This window comes from Carassius carassius, chromosome 21 (assembly GCF_963082965.1).
Source record: "Carassius carassius chromosome 21, fCarCar2.1, whole genome shotgun sequence".
Lineage (NCBI taxonomy): Eukaryota > Metazoa > Chordata > Actinopteri > Cypriniformes > Cyprinidae > Carassius > Carassius carassius.
In genome coordinates, this window is record NC_081775.1 from 18,414,805 (window position 1) to 18,434,925 (window position 20,121).

At 37.5% G+C, this 20,121-nt stretch overlaps 2 protein-coding genes across 4 annotated transcripts in view; one reads left to right on the forward strand and one right to left on the reverse strand.

Moving 5' to 3' along the window:
- Nucleotides 1–109: 109 nt before the first annotated feature.
- LOC132097165 (uncharacterized) lies at nt 110–7,277 on the reverse strand. Of its 2 annotated transcripts, XM_059502788.1 has the most exons (5): nt 7,012–7,277; nt 2,077–2,424; nt 1,723–1,828; nt 1,350–1,398; nt 110–747 (listed from the first exon to the last, which is right to left on the reverse strand). In XM_059502788.1, the coding sequence occupies exons 1-5, from the start codon at nt 7,076–7,078 to the stop codon at nt 685–687; spliced, it is 633 nt and encodes a 210-aa protein (XP_059358771.1). In that variant the 5' UTR covers nt 7,079–7,277; the 3' UTR covers nt 110–684. The 2 variants fall into 2 exon arrangements, with proteins under 2 accessions (XP_059358771.1, XP_059358772.1); XM_059502789.1 differs by lacking the exon at nt 1,350–1,398.
- An 11,060-nt stretch (nt 7,278–18,337) lies between these two features.
- The window catches only part of LOC132097693 (kazrin-A), a 35,536-nt gene continuing 33,752 nt past the window's right edge, over nt 18,338–20,121 (forward strand). The window contains exon 1 of one of the 2 annotated variants that reach the window (XM_059503568.1): nt 18,338–18,844. In XM_059503568.1, coding sequence (XP_059359551.1) covers nt 18,664–18,844 — 181 coding nt within the window. In that variant the 5' untranslated portion in view covers nt 18,338–18,663. The remainder of the gene's footprint in view (nt 18,845–20,121) is intronic. The other variant, XM_059503567.1, reaches the window with a different exon arrangement.

Genomic DNA, 20,121 nt, shown 5'->3' on the forward strand with positions numbered 1-20,121 from the left:
TAGAGTTTGGTCCACATGAACTGCTGCTGTGCAGACTGTAGTTAGAGTTTTGCACATGTGACTCCAGTTGTGCCCACTGTCGTTTAGCAATCGAAAAAAACTATAATGCACTTCAAACAAGTAAATCTCAAGCACTTATTGTGTGCTGCTCCCCTTAACTCATAATTAAAAAGAATATTTCTTAGTTAATGCCGCTTACACATCTTGAGAACAGAATGTGTCCTCAGCATCTGCTTATGACAGTTCATAGACTGTTCATAATGCGTCATAGTCCTATTGGACACATCTGTAGAATGGGGAAAAGAATAATGATTTTGGATAAGGTTTTTTTTCTGTATGATTTTTACACTCAGTGGAATAAAAACATACAAGCTTTTGCTTGCATGGGCAGCTGTTTGTTTGTTTTTGTTTAGTAGACCCTTCACAAATTCAACATTCATTTAATCTCCTGTTACACTAATATGCATTAAAAAAAGATACTGTAACTTCCTGTGGCCTCCCAGTGTTGGGATAAATGGGGCTTTTCATGCTAAATAAAGGGACTTGTGGGCACTGGGAAGGTGTTTTTGTGGGAGGGCATCTTTTTTAATGGGATAGGGGATGGGACACTCTCCTGCTCCCCGTAAAGTCCTGGATGGATGGTGAGAGTGCTGCTTGCATTGATTTTGACATCAGAACAATAGTTCAGAACTTCCCGGATTTCTTCTTCTTCTTCTTCTCTTCCTGTCGTGCCTTTCTTTTCAGGGGCTGGGAAAGAAAGAAAGAGGAAAAGCAATTTAGCACAAATACACCACAATCAGACACAAAAGAGTTTTGTCCATGTAACATAGACAAAAATTACATGACAATGTATATTAATAGGATATTTCAGCTGCATTTATAAGTTTTATTCATAAGTTTGACTCAGCGATGATCCAAACATAGAAAATCTAGAAAGTTTTTTTAGATCATATGAATTCAATTGGTTATTTTATTTTATTATTATTATTTTGCCAAATTATTATTATTATTTTGTTCGGGGGGGGGGGGGGGGGGGGGGGTCACACCATGTTACAGTAATACCACAAATAATATAGCATGAGCACCACTGTGTTGCTACACCTTTTTAAACAGTACATTTGTACAATGTACAAACATGCCCATTACAACGTCACTTCCCTGTTCAACATTCTGATCCTTGAATGATTCAGTGGTGTTTTTCTCCAATATTTGCCATTTGGTTGGACACTGTTAGAGGACTGCTTGGAGTAGCAACATAGTTTTGTCAAGCTCTAACATGTTTAACATTTTAGGAGCAACTGGGTTACACTAATTAATATGGGTTATCAATGAAACAGTAAGACAGTTACAGAGATCAAGATGCTCTCTTGTTTTTGAGGCTTTCGTTTCTTTGCAGTCCTACAACATAGAAAGCATTTACCGTTAGCATGCAAAATTTCACCTCAGCCATGTATAGAGAACACGTTCCTAAAGCAGCCAGCTATATCTGTTAAACATTATTGTTAACACAACATTGGACTCCATTGACTTTTAATTCTATGGGCAAAGAAAACACATGAAAATGCAAAGAAAATCATATAGATTTGGAATTGAATGAGGGTGAGACAAATAATGTCATTTTTCTTTTATTTTTGGGTGAACTAACTCTTAATGATATTTTTAAATTAATAATTGTTAAAATGTACTTTTACCTTAAAATGTTATTTATTTTCTTGTACTTACGAGTATTGGCCCATTCTTCTGACCACCAAGATGATCACAGCAATGACAATAATCCCTATGATCAATGCACCGATTACGATCCCCACCAACTGTCCTGTGCCCATACCTGGAATGAGGAAAATCACCAGGTATCACGATAATGGCTGCTCATCCTCACTCACACACATTCTGAATTCACGTTCACACCATTAAAGGTTGTTTTAAATGTAAAATAATAGCAGAGTCCACACCTCAACTTGTACAATTTTCTTGATGAATGATGAATGATTACAACATGTAACGTTCTTGGAGTGAACAGGCCTTTACTCTAACAATATTTACATTGTATGTTTGTGAGTATACTGTATATCTAACCTTCATCCTCCTCTTTATCTGCAGTCTTTGATTTAGTTTCTTCAGTTTTCTTAGCTTCTTCTGTTCTCGCAATGACAGTAGTGGCTTCAGGGCCGGCTGTCTCTTTAGGTCCAGCTTCTGTTGATTGTGCTGTATCTGTTGGAGCTGTTGTTTCTAATGGGGCATCTGAATGTATCATTGGTGCTGCTGTGGAAACCGCTGGCGCATCTGTTAAGGCAGCTGCTTCTGTAGTCTCAGGAGAAGGCGTTGAAACAGCATCTCGAGGAGCTGGTTCCTCTGTTTTGATTGTGAAAACAGGCGGCTCTGATGCAAGATTTGGTTCTGAAGTTGTTGGCACCACCAGAGTACCTGGCACAAAAACAACAAAAAGGTTCATAAAAATCAGAAACCCTTAGATGTTCATTTCAACGTAAGAGGAGAGAGTCCGATATAAATGGAGAAATTCCACTGATGCTGTTTGCTGTGTGTTTTGGTTCTCCAGTGGTTGTATTGGATGGGATAAGCCAGAATTTTCTCATGGCCTGGCGTTAATAGCAAGAACATTCCGGCCTTCTCCATCAGCCCAGTAAACACACACACTTAGACATTTACGTACAAAGACAGTCTGCCACTCCCCCAATAGCTCCACACTAATGAGATCACTTCCTTTCTACATCATACCTTCAGCCAGAATGCCAGACTAATTGTCTCACTTCCTGGGTGGAGCCGGCAATAACTGCACAGAAGGAAATGAAGCAGTGGAGAGAGAAAAAAGAAAAACATGGCAAAAATGGCGTGTTTCCTCAGGACTGATCTTAGATATTTCTGCATCACTCACAATGACCTCAGCCACCATTAGAGATGCAGCAAAAACTGATCTCAGATCTGTGCTTGTGTCTAATCCAGATGGACTTCACATTAGAGACTTTCTCTTGGCCATCCGAGGGGAAACTCCTTTTACAATAACACCACCTCAACTGCTGAGCTACACACTTTAAAATATCAAAAACTCAGCATGCATTGCACTTCAGCTCTGGGTGAATAGCAAATTACTGTTTCGCTTCTTTAGTAATAGTTTTATGTGACCCAGACACTCTCAGCAGTTTGGAATTAAAGGAGTTCTTCATCCAAATGAAAATGTGTCATTATGTACTCATGAGGGTGAGCAGTTTCCCATATGACTGTCTCTCTTCTGTAGAACCCTAAAAGGAAATTTCTGAAGAATATGCTGCCATTTTTTTAAATGAAAAAATATGACACATTTTAATATATTTAATATATGTTAGCAATATCACACAAACAGCCTTACTTGCTGTTTCTTTCTAATTGTTTCTAAAAAATTACAGCACTTTTTTTTTGTACATTTATGATATGTTTATGGTACTTTTGAATTCTTTTTGAAGTTTCTCCTTCATTGTATCTGCATCGAAAGAACAACCAGCTAAATTTGTCATTATGTAATCCACAGAACAGAGAGTTTGAAATGACACGAGGAGAGTAAATGACAGAACGTTCATTTTTGGAAGAACTATCCCTTTAATAATAGGTTTCCACACAGTTTGTTATTTTAAATCCATATTTATATAACCTAATTAACTGGACTCCTAAAATAAAAGATTCAAATAAGTTAAGAACTTTTACGTGAGAGGAGAAAATTATTTAATTATAAGTGGGTGTCAAAAAGCAAAAGAAAAACGGACAGAAAAATCTGTCACTGTAACTTTCCATAGTGCCACAATCAAACAAAACAGTCCAGTTAAGAAACATATTTAAGTGTGGGGTGTGGTCAGAGATCACATTGTCCTGTGTGTATGTGTGTAAGTGTCAGTTTGTGTGTTTATATTAATGTTCTTGTTGACTGCTGCTAACAATCAGCTCATTATGTTAGAGACCCCAACAATTAGTTCTAAGTATGGCTCTCTTTCCCTCCAACCACTACCACACACTCACATAAATACACATGATGTGATGGGAGGAGCAGAGCAGGGAGAAAGAGCAAGCTGTTATGGCTGCATGGCCAGCGATTGTAACTGTAAGTTATGTAAAGCATAATGTACAGTCAGTCCCTCATTATTGGGGAACAGTGGCTTGTGGTGGCCACTCATTATGTTAACTGACAAACACTACATCAATTTTACAGTAATAGAAATACAGTAGAGATCATTTCATTTTCATGACATTTGACAACTGATAAGTAAGATGGCACCAATTGTGTTAGTATGAATGTGAAAGCAAGTCTGAGAGACGTGTCAGTAGTGACCAGTTCATTTACCTGGACAAACGGACTGATATCCACATTATTATTATCGCAAAAAGAGAAAGCACATCCATTTTTACATTAAGGATTTTACCATAATTTATTGCCAAACTGGAATTTGTTGTCATATTATTTAAATGTACTACTGAATCATAAACACACTAGTGCAAATGGTTTTACTGTTTATTGCACTTTGTTATGCACTTTTGCATTGGACAATAAGGAGGATACAAGTGTACTTATTTACCTATTGTGGCCAATTAATCGTAAGTCTCGCACATTCACAGGAAATACCTTACTACTTGATTGAAAAATAAGGTGGATACAAAATGGACTTTGGCAACAGTCCATCCATTCAATCTCCAAACCACTTGTCCTGTGTAGGGTGGATTGGCAGTGATAAATAATATAATGAGAAACCATTGAACAGACTGCAATGAGTCAAAACCCACAAATTTAGAGCAGGTATGTGTGTGTCAGTGAAAATCCACCCATTAGATGATCAAATTCAAATCTATGACCAAGCCTGAAACAGTTTCCTGACAAAACCATAGACTGTATAAGGGCAAAACTGAAACCATAAAAGGCAAAGACAGGCAAATATAGAGGAAAAGAGCAGAGAACAAGGGAAATAGAGCACAAGAGGCTAGTGTAGGGTGTCTGTTAAACAGGGAGGCAGAATTGTTTTGCCGGAATACAGACAGGAAAGATAGATCTTCCTTTACCCAAACTAGAGACAGATTAATCTCAATATATTGCTTCAGCATGTGTGTGTGTGTGTGTGTGTGTGTGTGTGTGTGTGTGTGTGTGTGTGTGTGTGTGTGTGTGTGTGTGTGTGTGTGTGTGTGTGTGTGGGTGTGTGTGTGTGTGTGTGTGTGTGTGTGTGTATGTGGTGTGTGCAATTTGTGAGGTAGTATGCTGCTGGAATGTTTTAGTTCAGGAAGAACAAGTGAAGAAAATCTCAAACACAAATTCCCTCCTTCACCCATACACACACATACACACACATCACATGGCATGTTATGAGTGGGCAGTAGAGGACATAGCAAGTGAAAAATCACTCTTATCAACAGCACACATCCGTAGTCTCTCACACTCACAATCTCCAGGGAACAAATATCTCAATGCTAACACGCATACTAATCATCCAAGGATGATTTTAAGTTATCAATAGCAGCATTGTTAAAGAGTGAATTTAGATTATGAAGATAATTCGCATCGTGTTGTATGGAATTAATTCAAATACATAACAATAAAGTCATTCTAGGGTAATCTCTATCAGACAGCACTTTAAGGAGTTGATTTGATTCAGAATGAGGACTGGATTTTATTTCTTTTTGAGCTAAAGATTAAGCAGAACAAATTAATTCAGATTTATCAAAAATCTGTTTGCACTCTTAAGTTGAATTTGAAGTTGTTTGAGGAGCACAGTAAATAAGTTGGGGTAAGTCTGTGGTAGCAGTCAGAGACCCTGAGAGAGTTTCAGGGTTCAGCTAAATTAACGGTCAGTACACCCTATACCTCGATGTGCTCTCACGTGCCAGTTTACCATTACTCTATTCATAACACACACAACACATACCAGGCTGACTTAGAGATCTGAAAAGGTAACAAGTTCACAAAAAAACATTAATCTATGTCTCATAAATAATTGTATAAACAATGCTGGATACTAAAAAAGGAGTACTGAGTAGAAATGTTTAACTGTCTGATGAAGCCCGCTTTTAGAACAGGGAGTGGCACCAACAGACTGGGAGAACAGGAAGAAAGAGAGACAAAGGGCAGAGGAAGAAAGAATGAGAGAGACAGAAGGAAGTCTGGAGAGGAAGAGTGTGCGTTGATGCTCTCCTCTGATTGCAGGGAGTGAAGTTTTCCAAAGTTTGAAACTTGCTGAGCATTTTAATGGGATGTTTAGAGGGCTGTAACCAACCATGAGCAGTGAGTCAAAGGCACTGCAGTTTAAAAATAACTCACATGCCCCTCAAACTGAGAGGGGTGAAATCTGCCAAAGATGGTTATAAGCGACGGGGGGTGAGGAGAGGGAGAGAAAGAGCTCTTTTTCTCTCTCTCAGGCCTGCTCTGCCCTCGGATGTAACCAGCCTGTGTGTACTAACTGTTCAATTTCATCCCTTAAATATAGAGTTGGCTCTAGTATTAATACACGTATAACCCTGCCCAGAGTGAAAGAAACAGAGAAATAGATCAGTGCTGACTAACTCAAAACGGGTATTACAATCATTGCACCATTACATCATTTTCCCAGGACTAGGTCCACATGAGAGAAACAGTGTATCAGCACAGGCCTAGATGTATGGATATGTTCATCATGAACAGAAGGCAATGAAACATCTATAGATGCATGTAATATAAAGATGATTTTTTTATGTTCATTTACTTGCACTGAAAACACTGTATATATATTGTAGCTGATCACTAAAATACTACAATGAATTAATGATCTAACTAAATAAATTAAAAAAAAAATATCATGTAAAAAATGAAACATTATAACCTTATAACATGACTTTTTCCTTTATATACTCACATTTAAAGCCAAAACACAAGTCAGATGAGAGAGAAAGAGAGAGAGAGACATAATTTAGTGTAATCATGAATAAAGGATATGGCTAGAAACAGATGGACAGAATGGCCAGAGTGTTTGAAAGAAAGCAGAGCTCCCTGTATGTGTATTTACTTACTTGCTTGGGTAAAGGTACAGAAAGGCCCCGTCAGGGTGACCAGTAGCAGTAGTATGATCCTCACCATGGTCACTTTTGGTGACTGTTCTCCAGCTGAAACCTTCACAAATGAAGAGGCTCCTGAAAGTGCACAGCAGACTGTGGATGAAATGCTGGCTCACACGCTCAGAAGTGTGGCTTAAAGTTGGTTTGAATTGAAAGGGGTGGTGAGGTCTGAAGCAGCAGTCTGGACATAGACACTGAGAGCCAGAGTGAGAGTGGGTAAATGTGCTTTAGTGTTTCTTCAGAGGGTGAGGGTGAGGGGGCTGGGCATTGGTATAGGTGGTCCTGCCCCTTATGCCTTAAAGTAAATCTCTGTCTATCTTCTCTCTCTCTCTCTCTTCGACTATATAAACCTGAAAACAGCTTCAATCAATAAGATTCAATCAATCTTATGGAACACGTTAGATATGCTGTATTTATTCTTATTTGAATATAAACGGTTGTGATTGCTAGTCAGTCTGATTAATGGTTTACTTCTGAAAATATTGCTTTCCACAAAAAAAAAAACAACGGAAATTAAATGTGATTTAAGACAGTACAGACTGTTGTACAGACTGTAACAGTTATGGATGTCCTTTATAGCCACGTTGTGTAGTAATTGTGTGAAATTAAATATGGCGCACACCCTGACTAAGGTATATTAGATTATGGGAATTTGTGAATTTAGGATGTAATTATGGACAGATTGCGCTTGAAAATGAGAGTTGTCTACTGCCACGAGGACTATGCAAAACCCTCCAGCACATCAGTTTATGATTTTGAAGAACTGGAGCAAGAAAAATAGCCTGCTTGACGCCGAATTATTTTCAACCGTTAAAAAAGTGTGAAAATGGCCTGTGAATGTGAGGCATTTGTTGGGTGTGAATGCCGCCATTTAATGCTTCCATCTAGTGGCTACTTTGTGTAATTACAGGAGCACAATGTTCCTACTGTCTGACAGCAATCCACTCTCACATATCAACAAGACCACACAGAAAATGTAGGCTACATTTCTTGAAGACTGAGGGTAGTTATGAATTTTAATAGCAGCACATTTAAAAAAAATTAATTAAAAACATTTTTAGCTTCATTCCTGTTATTTATTACATTTTCATGTCTATATAGGCTGTGTGATTTAAAACATTGGATATAAAGTCTTTACAGTATCACAATTAGGTAAACATTTTCTTTCTTCCTTTTCCCTTTTTCTAGTGAAAATGTGTCAAACAAAACGTTTTCTTGGGAACATTGTTTTAATTGAGTAATCTAATTTAATCAGGTTTCCTGTGTCCTCAGTTGATTTGATTCAGAATGAGGACTGGGCAAACAGCATTAGCAATGGATTTGTCGTATTCTTTGATGCTTGTGGTATTAACTGGTGTGTCACTGTGAAGCATTCCATCATTTTACATCAAACAGAAACTGGTATGGTAATATCAACATTTTGCAAATAACTCTTATGCTAAACTCTTAGTATGCAGTTCCAAACTCAGCATTAATCTCTCTTAGAAAGCTCAAAAGGTACTGCATAAGAGGAATGACCCCTGTGTATTTGAAAGACATTGTTTAAAGACATTCTTTTAACTCATTCAAATAGCTTCACCTCATCAAAATTTAAAAGACCAAGGAAAGAGAGACCATAGGCTACACACATCACACAAAAGACCCCAGGTCTCTAAAGTAGAGAGAGGAGGAGAGTTAAATCAGTTTAGCTTAGAATTAGAAGCAGAAGGGATACTTAAAGCAAATACTCTTACTCACATAAACATTCAAAATATGTTCACACACAAATTCCCAGGAGTATTGATCTTAGATGCTTGCAGAATTACCTGCTCCCCTTTTTCATACAGTGAAAGAGAGAGAGGATGCAAGAAAGAAGGAGTGATAAGGATGGAGGAGGTATGAATAAGAGCAGAACAGAAACCAATTCTATCAAGAGTATATAACAATATTTACCAATAACAAACAAACAAACACACACACACACACACACACACACACACACACACACAGGATGACAGATCTTCCTCCAAGTCTCCGTCAGGTGAAGGGAACTCAAATACAGCGGACAGAAGACAGTGAGTATCTGTTTTTTTCTGCCTCTGCAAACTCAAATTGAACTTCTTACTTACGAAGTTTATAAAATAAATCAGTAATAAGTAAATCTTATTCTATGGTATCTATATTATTTTCATTCAAGTACTATTTGTAGTGATGTTAAAAAACGGTCTGTTCGGTTGTTTACTGTAGTTTTGAGTTTTTTTCATATATTTAATTTGATGGTACTGTAATTCTATAAATTCCATTTTCATATTGTTTATTTATTGTTAGCTGATAAATAGCAATGAAAGTTTATACCAGGCATTATACTGAATCTTTATTTTACTTTTTATACTATTTTTTTTTACATTAAAATTAGAGAACATAAACATATAATAAATGGCTTATTAGTCATGTTTATTATCACAATTTTAAATACTATTGTTTTCATATTTAAATTCACAATGGTCAAGTTATTGGATTTATTCTCTGATTGAGATCCTGTATGGATATGGTGCTTTTTACTTTAGAGCACAACCTTAAGCCTTCAAGGATACTGTCAGATTAGCCTGAGAAAAAGAAAGAAGTAGAAACAGAGTGAGAGAGAGAGAGAGAGAGAGAGAGAGAGAAAGAAAGAAAGAAAGAAAGAGAGAGAGAGAGGCTGTTTTATTTGATTGCTTTTGTGGGGGTATGAGTGAGGCAAAAGAAAAACTGCAGAATGTTAATTTTTCACCTTTCTCAGCTTTTCTATGGACTTCTACCACTTTTGTGATTACAAATGATGAGGCAGATTATTCCACACACACACACACACACACACACACACACACACACACACACACACACACACACAAACACACACACACACACACACACACACACACACACACACACACACTTTGTCTTTCCGAGGCTGCGGTTTCTGTAGATGTTAGATGTCAGCAAACTCATTCGCCTGGCTGCATTCACTCCTCTCATTTACCCTGCAGTCTTTTACCCTGAGTGCTGTAGGACCACTTCAGCAGAAGCCTCTTGGATACATTTTTTGCTGCAATGACAGGGCCTTCTGTCCAGATGTACTCGAGCACCCAGCAGCGCAGTGACCAAAGGCCATTTAAATGCAACACAGCAGGACATTTTGACATCACTGCAGAGGATTATTTGTGAATCTCCAAAGAACAGAGAAATAGGGAGAGAGATGCTTCAGTTCTCTGACCTTTGCTGTCAGCTCTCATTATATCAAAAGCTTTATTTAGTCTGCCTGACACCTTTGTGTTACTCTCTTGCACACACTTAATCACAGAAAGATTTATTGTAATTTTACCAAGAAAAGGACGGTATCAAATGCTGCAAAACATCATTGTTACTTAATCTCTGTAATAATATGATTTCTGCTGGTGACATCTCGTGTATATGGTTTAATATTTACAGCAATATTCATTTGCTGAATATTTACTCAGACCACCCAAGGTGTAGATGAGTCTGTTTCTTCATCAGAACGAATTTAGAGAAATTAAGCATTACATCACTTGCTCGTCGTTGAATATCCTCTGTCTGCAGTGAATGAGCGCTGTCAGAATAAAAATTCAAACGTTTTCAGCTAATTTTTTAAACTATTCTTTTAAGCCTCCTCAAACTTTAAACCAGCTACAACTAGCAAACCAGTAAGTTTAAGAAACCTGACAAAGATGTTTTTCCCTGTTTTTATACAGTCTATGGTTTTTCCAGGGAAATATTATTAGACTATAGCATCTAATAATATTGTTGTGTGTTGTGTGAAATGTCTATCACTTTCTCACTCTTTAATTGTTCAGCATGTCTTCACTGCTGTTTGGAATCCCACAGTATAAAAATCTTTCTTGAATCTTGCGGTGAGTGTTAAATGAAGATGTGTCTGCAGGAATTAAATGTGAGAGAACATTGTATTTTGTGTGTGTTTGTTTTAGCTTCGCAACATCATATTCTAAATTCAGGTTTCAAGATAACAATATAAATAGATGGAATAAACTGTGTGTTGATGTAGAGTATCTTATCTGTATGGTTGTGTATTGCTGCCTTGTTTCACGTTTCCTGCCTGCCTCATGATTAACATAAATTATAGATGGTTAATTGTAATAGACAATATATTGTACTAATATAACTGTATCATCAGCTTTTTGCTCTTTGCTCATTTTGCGCTTGTTTAGTTACATGGCCATTAGAGGGAGACATAGATCCTCAGTGTAACCTATACAGGCACACGAGACGCCAATCATTTACCACTGAAGAACATTGCAAACACATTTCCCTGTGAAATTACATAAATCATTTCGTTTCACAATACTCATAAAGCCTAAAATCACACTCATAAACAGTATTAGAGTAGTTATTTAATGTAAAGCATTTCTGCACTAACCCAAGATCTACATCCCCAACCCTAATTTATTTTTTATACACAAAGAGTGCATCATGACTCACTAGCAGCATTTGATCTGTTTCAGTGATGGTGAAGTACGCACACATTCATGTTGTTGCAGCTGAAAATGAGCGATGTGCTTCAAGATTAGGACTGACAGCAGAAGTCAGTCTTGGCTCTTAAATATGCCTCTTTCAGCAGAGTCACACATCTGATGTTAGAAATATTAAGAAACCTTTGCTCTGAACCAATCTTCTTGTTTATAGTCTCTTTGACAGAGCATTCAGTGACATTTATGTCATCCTCCTCCCTTTCAGTGTTGTTTAGATTAATTAACATGTATCTATTAAAGCTCTCTAAAAGATAAGTGGTATAATTTCACTCAAGTATCTGCCATCAGCTAATGAAATGCTTTGAGCTGTAGTAATGTGTAACCCTCATACAGACACGAGAGACAAATTTAGATACTGCTTTAAAAATTATCTTTTAAATTGGTCTTGAAAGAGAAAGATTTTCTCCCTGTTTGTCTTTATGTGTGTGTTCGGATTTGTTCAGGTTCGTTCATATCCACTTTGAGACTATAAAAAACACAGTGAAAGGATGACAGTGAAGGGTTGTGGTAGAAAAAGATGACTCCAAAAGGCAATAATGTCCGTCTGTATATTTATGAACTAAATAAATCTCTGAGTGATTCATAAGATGTTTTAGGGTGTGATAAATCCTGACCTGTGGGCTGCTTCTACAGTTGTACAATTAAGATTTAGATTTTCAGTCTTTCAGCTTATATGCTGGGAAATATTACTGCCTGTCGTGTGTGAATTTGTTCTTGCATTCAGTTATATGAGCAGGTACATAAAATATTTTGACTAATTTAATAATGCCTTCACACACAAGCTCTCGTGCAAAGTCTGTCTTTACTGTTTATGAAAGATTTTAGTGTTTTAGTATTTCAGAAATATTGTCATCTGACTGAACTGAATAATTTGTAATTATTTACATATTATGAATTGAAAATAAATTAGAAGTATAATTTTAAAAAATGAGGGTCAGTAAATAATGACTGAATTGTATTTTTGGGAAGAACTGTCCCTTTAAGAATTCGCAATCTCCTTGTGACAAGGAGATTCTGCTACTAGATGCATTGCTCATTAAAGCATAACTTAATTTAAAACTCATTAAATTAAACAGAAATTAAATCCTAATTAACTTCAACTCAGTCTAAATGGAAAACAGTGATCACTCAGGGACTGTCAGTGTTAATACTGCCATTTATTATATTGTGGTCTCTCTTTATCAGATACAGTATTCTATAACTGTCTATGAATGCACATATATGCTTGTGTCCCTGCAGAGGGTCAGCTTCGTTTGTATGAGTGGAGAAAGAATCTGGAAGATGAAGAGCAGGCTTCATCACTGCTTATCAGAAGAGAAGCACTTCAGAGAGCCATGACACTCATGACACACCTGCAGCTCAGTGCACAGGTACAGCTAATCATGTTCCTTTATGTCAGTTTCATACAATATTACTATATACACACTGCTGTTTTTTAATCAGAAGCAATCAAATGTGACAGCAGAAATTAATCAGTTACAAATATTACAAAAGGTTAATATTTTAAATAAAATTGCAATGTCAAATGTATCTATATATATATATATATATGTATATATATATACACCTAATATTCTGAAAAAATGCACAGGAGAATGTTGTTTTGGTCAGTTCGGATGTGTTCCAGTAGGTGTGAGTATGTGTGTGGTTGGGCAGACAATTTCCCTATCCCATCTGCTCCTCCTGGCCGAATCAAACCCTGATGAGCCGAAACCTCCCCCCTTTCCCAGACCAGAGATCCATCAGCCAACCTGCCACTCAAGCCCTAGGGGGGGCTAGAAATGATAATGTTGCTGCCATCTTCCTGTCTTCCTCCTGCAATTTGTAATAACCCGAAGCACACGCTCACATCTCATGCCATTCCCTCGCACATAAACACATTTATTTAGAGTGAGCTTTTAATAGGGTAACAAGGTTTATCATAACTAGATGATTAAAAGCCTTGTTGATTCAAGCCTCGCACTACACATTAATGACCCTCAGTACGAATCAAGGCTAGACGGGACCTAGCAGGGTCCAGACTAATCTCGCCAGTGAGTCCCTGGGGGACTGAGAAGGTCTGCAAGAGTCAATTTGCTATTCCTCATCAAGCCTATCAGCACACACATACACACACACACACACACACACACACACTCTGGTCAGTTTGCTCAGGCCCAGCTGGTTCTCAGAGGGTATGTGTCACAAATGACTAACGTATCCCATAATGCCATCTGCTTCCGATATCCCAGAAGGCCTCCAACCAATCAGAAACCCATGGTCACCAAAGAAACACCTGACTGACATTAAAGGGCTGGCTGTTACCATGGTGATGAGCCCAGATCTGATGAATACTTTAAACTCCACAACAAATTGTTTTAGTGGTTTCATGCATATGTGTGAGGTGTGTGTTTAAGAGTCAGTTTGGGATCGGACAAGATGCTTAGTAAGTGTCTCGATAGGTATGTGCATGAGGGTCTGGCTGGGCTATTGTGTCTGGTTGTGCAAGAGCTACATTAATTGTCTCTCCTCTCCTCATTTTCCTGCTCAGCAGAGCAGAGAGAGAGAGACGGAGAGAAAGGGAGAGGGCAAAGGACAAGGGAGAGGAAGATTCAGAGGGGCATAAAGAGAAGAAGACAAAGAAAACCAGAGGAGATTAGACAAAATGTGTAAATAAGAAAAATGGGATCTTATTCTTTCCCTTAAATCTCATTACAGTAAAGCCGGAAAGTAGTAATTAAAATTAGCATGATGAAAATAGTTTCTCAAATAGTGAGGATCCTTTATCTATAAAATAGCTGCTGGATAAGAGATCCTGAAGGTCTGTCTCTGGGGTTTGAAAATATTTAAAGGGATATATTCCTAAAAAAAAATAACTTTTTTTCATCATTTTCCCACCCCCATGTAGTACCAAACCTGATTTTCTATGGAACACAAATGATATTTAGAAAATTTAAAAAGCATCTTTCTTTTGTTTTGTTTTCTTTTGTATCTTGTTTTGTGTTGCTCAGAAATAAGAAAGTCTTACAAGTCTGGAACGACATGAAAGTGAGTCAATGATGACAGAATGTTCATTATTTGGTGAACTGTTCCTTTAAGTGTTGCAGTTGTTCAAGCACTGAAGAGGTCAATGGAAACAGTCTCTCCACAAGGGATTTTCGGTCCTGTTTGTGACTGACAATAAACACATTGAGGGAGACAGCTGAATGTCACCCTCGCACACCACTCTGACAGCAGCCTGGAGGAAGTGATGTCATAAACCGAGGGAGGTGTTGTCATCCGCTCAAAAAAACAAGCTTGAATGCATGTGCTATATTTCACACAGTATGTTGCTCACCTGCAGCAGGGCCGGCCCGCGGCATAGGCGGTATAGGCAAATGCTAAGGGCGCCACTCATCCATAGGGGCGCCAGAATGAGTGAACGAGTGAATTTTTTTTTTTTTTTAATAATAGGCTACTATTTAAAAACCATTAATTCGAAAGACTACCAAATAAAGCAAAAAAAAAAAAAGAAAAAAAAGTCCGGCTCTTCAATCTTCCCCCGCCCATCGAGTGCTTGAAGTGCGTCAGAAACAGAGCGCGCGCACGATCAGTTGTTGGTAATTTGTTGTGTAGCGTGCCCGACGCCGCATCCAATGTAGACAGCACTGCTTTCAACGGGCCTGGCAGCTCGCGCCAGTTCTAGACACGGTGAAAGTTTCCTGATTGTGACGGAAGGCCGAATTTACATGACACATTATAAATGAGCATAGTCTGCGATAGATACAGTGCCAAAAAGAAGAGAAGAGGATAAAGACAGAGGTAAAGAGATGTAGTGAAAGAACAATTTATTGCATAGGAGTAAGATACTATAATTTCATGGCAGTTATTTTTACCTTAAACTTAATGTTAGCAGTTTTTCTGAGTTCTGAGTCCCCAGACTGTGATTTTGTACAATCATGTCAGTTTTAAGAGCATTTTTTATTATCACTTTTTTATTAATGTTTTACTCTACAGTTGTGCAGTTTTGGGGGGATACAGTACAAGCCAAAAGTTTGGAAACTTTACTATTTTTAATGTTTTTGAAAGAAGTTTCTTCTGCTCATCAAGCCTGCATTTATTTGATCAAAATACAGAAAAAAATGTAATATTGTGATATATTATTACAATTTAAAATAATTTGTTTTCAATTTATTATACTTTAAATTATCATTTATTTCTGTGATACAAAGCTGAATTTTCAGCATCATTACTCCATTCTTCAGTGTCACATGTGACATCCGGTCTATCACATGATCCTTTAGAAATCATTCTAATATGATGATTTATTATGAGTGTTGGAAACAGTTCTGCTGTAATGTGTGAGTGCGTATATATATATATATATATATATATATATATATATGCTAAATCATGAACACAATGACAGGGTGAAATGGGTTGTGATGCATGGGGCGCCAGGTAAAATCTTGCCTAGGGCAGCAAATTGGTCAGGGCCGGCCCTGACCTGCAGTTACATGTTACTGTCCTTCTCTTTAATGCTGGGGTTTTTCTGCTTAATTTATGAATTCATCCAGCAGTTACATACATTTGGTGGTCAGCATCATGCATCCTGGGAGGGGCGTGGTCTTTGAGGTCATTGGCCAGGAACGTGGGACTAAATTAACCCAGAAAAAAATGTACTTAGAATGAAATAATGTCTCATTGCTTATACTGAATATCACAGTATACTTGCTACTATTTTTTTGTTCAATGGAACACATGAAGATGCAGTCACATTAATGAAATTTCTGTAATTTTTTTGTCAAGAGAGTAGTGATGCATGAAGCACAGCTCACACAAAGTCACTTTAAAAGCAAAGTTGTTGTAAAATAGTAAGAATAGTATACATACATTCCATATTGAACATAGTCAAGGTCACAAGAACAAAGCCAATTCAATGGCAGCTATGTTTTAAAGTCAGCCTTTCATTAAAAGCAGGTAATATAGAACAGTCATCCCACTGGAATAACTTTCACAGAGTGATATATGTTAAGAGGACTTTGTCAGATGGTTTCTGTCTTTGGGTGTGGTTAATACTCTTTTAGGCAGAGTTAAGCTTTACAACATACATTAATAATATAAAAGAGAGAATGAGCAGATGATCTATTGTGATTCCACCCAGATATGACAGGACTGACCGCAGTCAGGAAACTCACATGAAAGTGGAATCATTTTGTTTATACAGAGGAATGAAGAAGAAGACTTTTCAGTTTAGCATAAATTAGTGTAAAGGATGTTTTTGAAATGAGTCTTTTATTTTCTTGGCCCTGGTTCAAAATAAAAGCTTTTGAATGTCCTAACACACACACACATTTGTACTTGTACCATTCTCCAAAAACCACACTATTCTGCCAACTCAGAGATGATTGAGGTGAAGAATTTGAGTGGGTACAGTACAGTAAGTTGATGATATGTAACCAAACAGACAGTGAACATATGTTGCAATCAAACTTGCAAAATGTGGTAGTTTTCTATGTTGTTTGAGGGTAGGCATCATCTGAGGTCCCCTGAGGGGTTGGCATCATCACTTTTCATGTGTTTGGTCATCTCAGATCTTTGTAAGGATTGGATCCAGAGTGAAGCTTGTGTAATTCCTAGTTACCTTGGGATGCTAGTCCTGTGGCAGAAACAGAGGAGCAAATATAGATAACATTATCATAGCTGATGTTCAAACTAAAGCAAAAATGATTTGTTCAACCAAAGCAAAAGCATGATAATGTGCATTTGATCAGAGTACAAGGTTATGAGATACATTATGTGAATGCTTGGCTAATTAGATGCATTTTTAATCTAGATTTAAACAGAGAGAGCGTGTTTTAACCCCTGAATGTCATCAGAAAGGCTATTCCAGAGTTATGAGCCAAATAAGAAAAAGCTCTAATTCCTTTAGTGGAATTTGCTATAGGTACTACCAAGAGTCCAGAGTTTTGCGATGGATTGTAGAATGATAGAAGACTAGTTAGGTGCAGGAGCTAAACTATCAAGGGCCTTAAAAGTTAGTAATATTTTGTAACTGATACGGAACTTAATATGTCTTACCAAAACTTTTAATGTGTCAACATTATCTATTCTCCTTCATAGATACAGTCTATTAATTCATACCTAGCTTGACATTAATAATAATAAATATAAATAAATAATTGTGGGAGAAATATGAAGTAAGTTAATGAGTGAGGATGAGAGTCACACAAGTCACATATAAAACCTTAGAATTACGGTTTTGACTGTGTCTCATAGACAATATTTTTTACATTGAGATAATGATATTTACCATATATTTAACCCTATGCTCACCTTATTTGATTTAAAGCAGAGTTTCATTCGGCAGATTTATGAACCTTCCTCACAAGTAGGTTTTCTAAATGTTTTAAGATATTTATAAAGACATTTTCAAAATGTGGCCTTCAGAAGTGTAGACAAACCTGTACATGCACACACAGAAAAATATGCGCATACTGTATGTATTCAATCAGCCGAATAGGCCTACATATTAAAATATGACATAATACATTAGGCTAAATTCAAATAATAAATCAAATAGATTTTGAAAAAAGCTAATTACTTATTTGTGAAGTGAAAAAAAAATAATTGAAAAGCAAATTAATGGGAAAAAAGTTATTAAAAACTAAAATAATGACAAATATTTATTCGTTTATCCCCTTTAGAATAAATGTATACGTTTAATATGCAAATGGCACGTTCCTTTCGATAGTTGCCCTCCTCTTTTCTTTCTCAGATGGTACAGTCCGTATAAAGAGCCGCTCGGAGTCTCTCGTGCGTTGAACTCTCTCCACGAGAGCGCGCGACAGAAAGAATCGTTTAGTGAGCACGCTGTTTTATTCTTCATACTCTTTACAGACTCTGTCGCTCACTGTCTGTCTTTCTTTCTGACAACCACATCCGAACATTAGACACTATGGGACGCTAAATGTCCTTTCTCGCCTTGTGGAATTTGGGGGATTTTCTGCACTTATAAAATAGAGGATATAGACATAATGGGATTTTAGTGTGTTTATGATTCAGCAGGCGATATGACTCGCTACGTGAGTTCCGTGGATTCTCCCCTCAGGCGAAGATCCGGAGAATGATGGACGAGAACAAGCAGCTCGCCCAGCGGATCGATGGGGCGATCCAGAGCGCGAAGCAGGAGGTCGCGAACCTGCGCGCGGAGCTGACAGCCACCGGCCACAGACTGGCGGAACTCGGCGAGCTGGAAGAACCGGGCGAACCGCAGGAGCACCAGCAGCAACAACAGAACCATCACGGTAAGAACCGCACCTGTGCGTCTGTGTGACCGCTCATATCGCTTACCTGTGTGACCTTCGAGTGAATGAATGGTAGAATAGATTCAAACTCTCACTCTTCCTCCGATTAATTCTAGTGGATGAGTGAGGTGACTTTTTGTTTTTCAGTTTCCCCGGCTGGTGTTTCAGGACTGTTTTTAGTGTTTTTGTGTGAACTTATCAGAATGATTGTGTTAAGAAAAAGCGTGTTTATATTCATCAGCATGCTTTAGATCAGTATCAGAAATCAACTTTTTGTTATTGTAAGATATATTTCCTCCCACTGAAATATTTTACCTTTTTGATGGCATTTTTTTCTAACAACAGTTAATTCAGTTAATTAGAGTGGTACAGTGCCAAAAAAAAAAAAAAAAAAAAACGTGTAGGTAATATTATGAAATGCTACATAACCAATAGTCTACCTAAAAAATCACTTCATTGCAAATCTAGCCACATGTTGTGAATATCTCTAATTTTTCTCTCACTTTTAGATGTTTCTCTTGCTTAAATAAGACTATATCCACAAGATAAACTGTTTTACTGACAACCCAAGTAATATAATCGAGCACAGCTCGTGTTTCAGGAAATGGCCCTTCATTTTTTTTCCATTAATGCTGTCAGACTAAGTGTACCACACTATAGAAAAGCTCTCCTGCTGTTCTGTGTGCTGTTGTAGCCACCATTGATTGATTGGTCAGTCTTGTGATTGTCTGTAAGCTGCGTGGTGTAGCTTGGGGTGGCTTCTGTTTGAGTCTCTTGGGTGATGAGAGTGAGTCTCTGTTTCTGATCCACCTGCGCTCACTGGGTGGAGTAGACACCCTGGGCTGGTTTGGGTCATAACATTTAACAAATTCTTTTTATCCAAAGCAATTTACTGTATGCCAGAGCCACCCTGGGGTTGTGTGCCTTACTTAAGGGCACAATGATGAATCATGATTGTGATTTCCATAATTACATCCATAATAACTAGATGTGCCCTGCAGTGACAGTGAAGCTTTGGTTCACCTTAGAAACATGCTGCCATCAATTTACACTTCTATTCTTAGATAATCACACAAGGTTAGTCTGTGTGTGTTTTTGATTAGCACAAATCCAACTTGCACTGTAAAAAAAATGCAGTAAAATCATGTTAATTGATTAACTCTAAGTTGCTGTAAAACTGTAAATGGTTTGATATCACTTATGTAATTTTACTGTAAAATAGTGTCAAATTTGTGTGCGTGTGGGGGGGGGGGGGTTCTGTATATATTTCGGTTTAT

What these genes read in the sequence shown, in the direction of transcription:
- LOC132097165 (XM_059502788.1), bottom strand. Translation starts at nt 7,078, where the DNA reads ATGGTGAGGATCATACTACTGCTACTGGTCACCCTGACGGGGCCTTTC. An exon ending in AGATAAAGAGGAGGATGAAG is followed by an intron (nt 1,829 to 2,076) that starts GTTAGATATACA and finishes TCCTCATTCCAG; the next exon opens with GTATGGGCACAGGACAGTTG. An exon ending in AGAAGAATGGGCCAATACTC is followed by an intron (nt 1,399 to 1,722) that starts GTAAGTACAAGA and finishes TCTATGTTGTAG; the next exon opens with GACTGCAAAGAAACGAAAGC.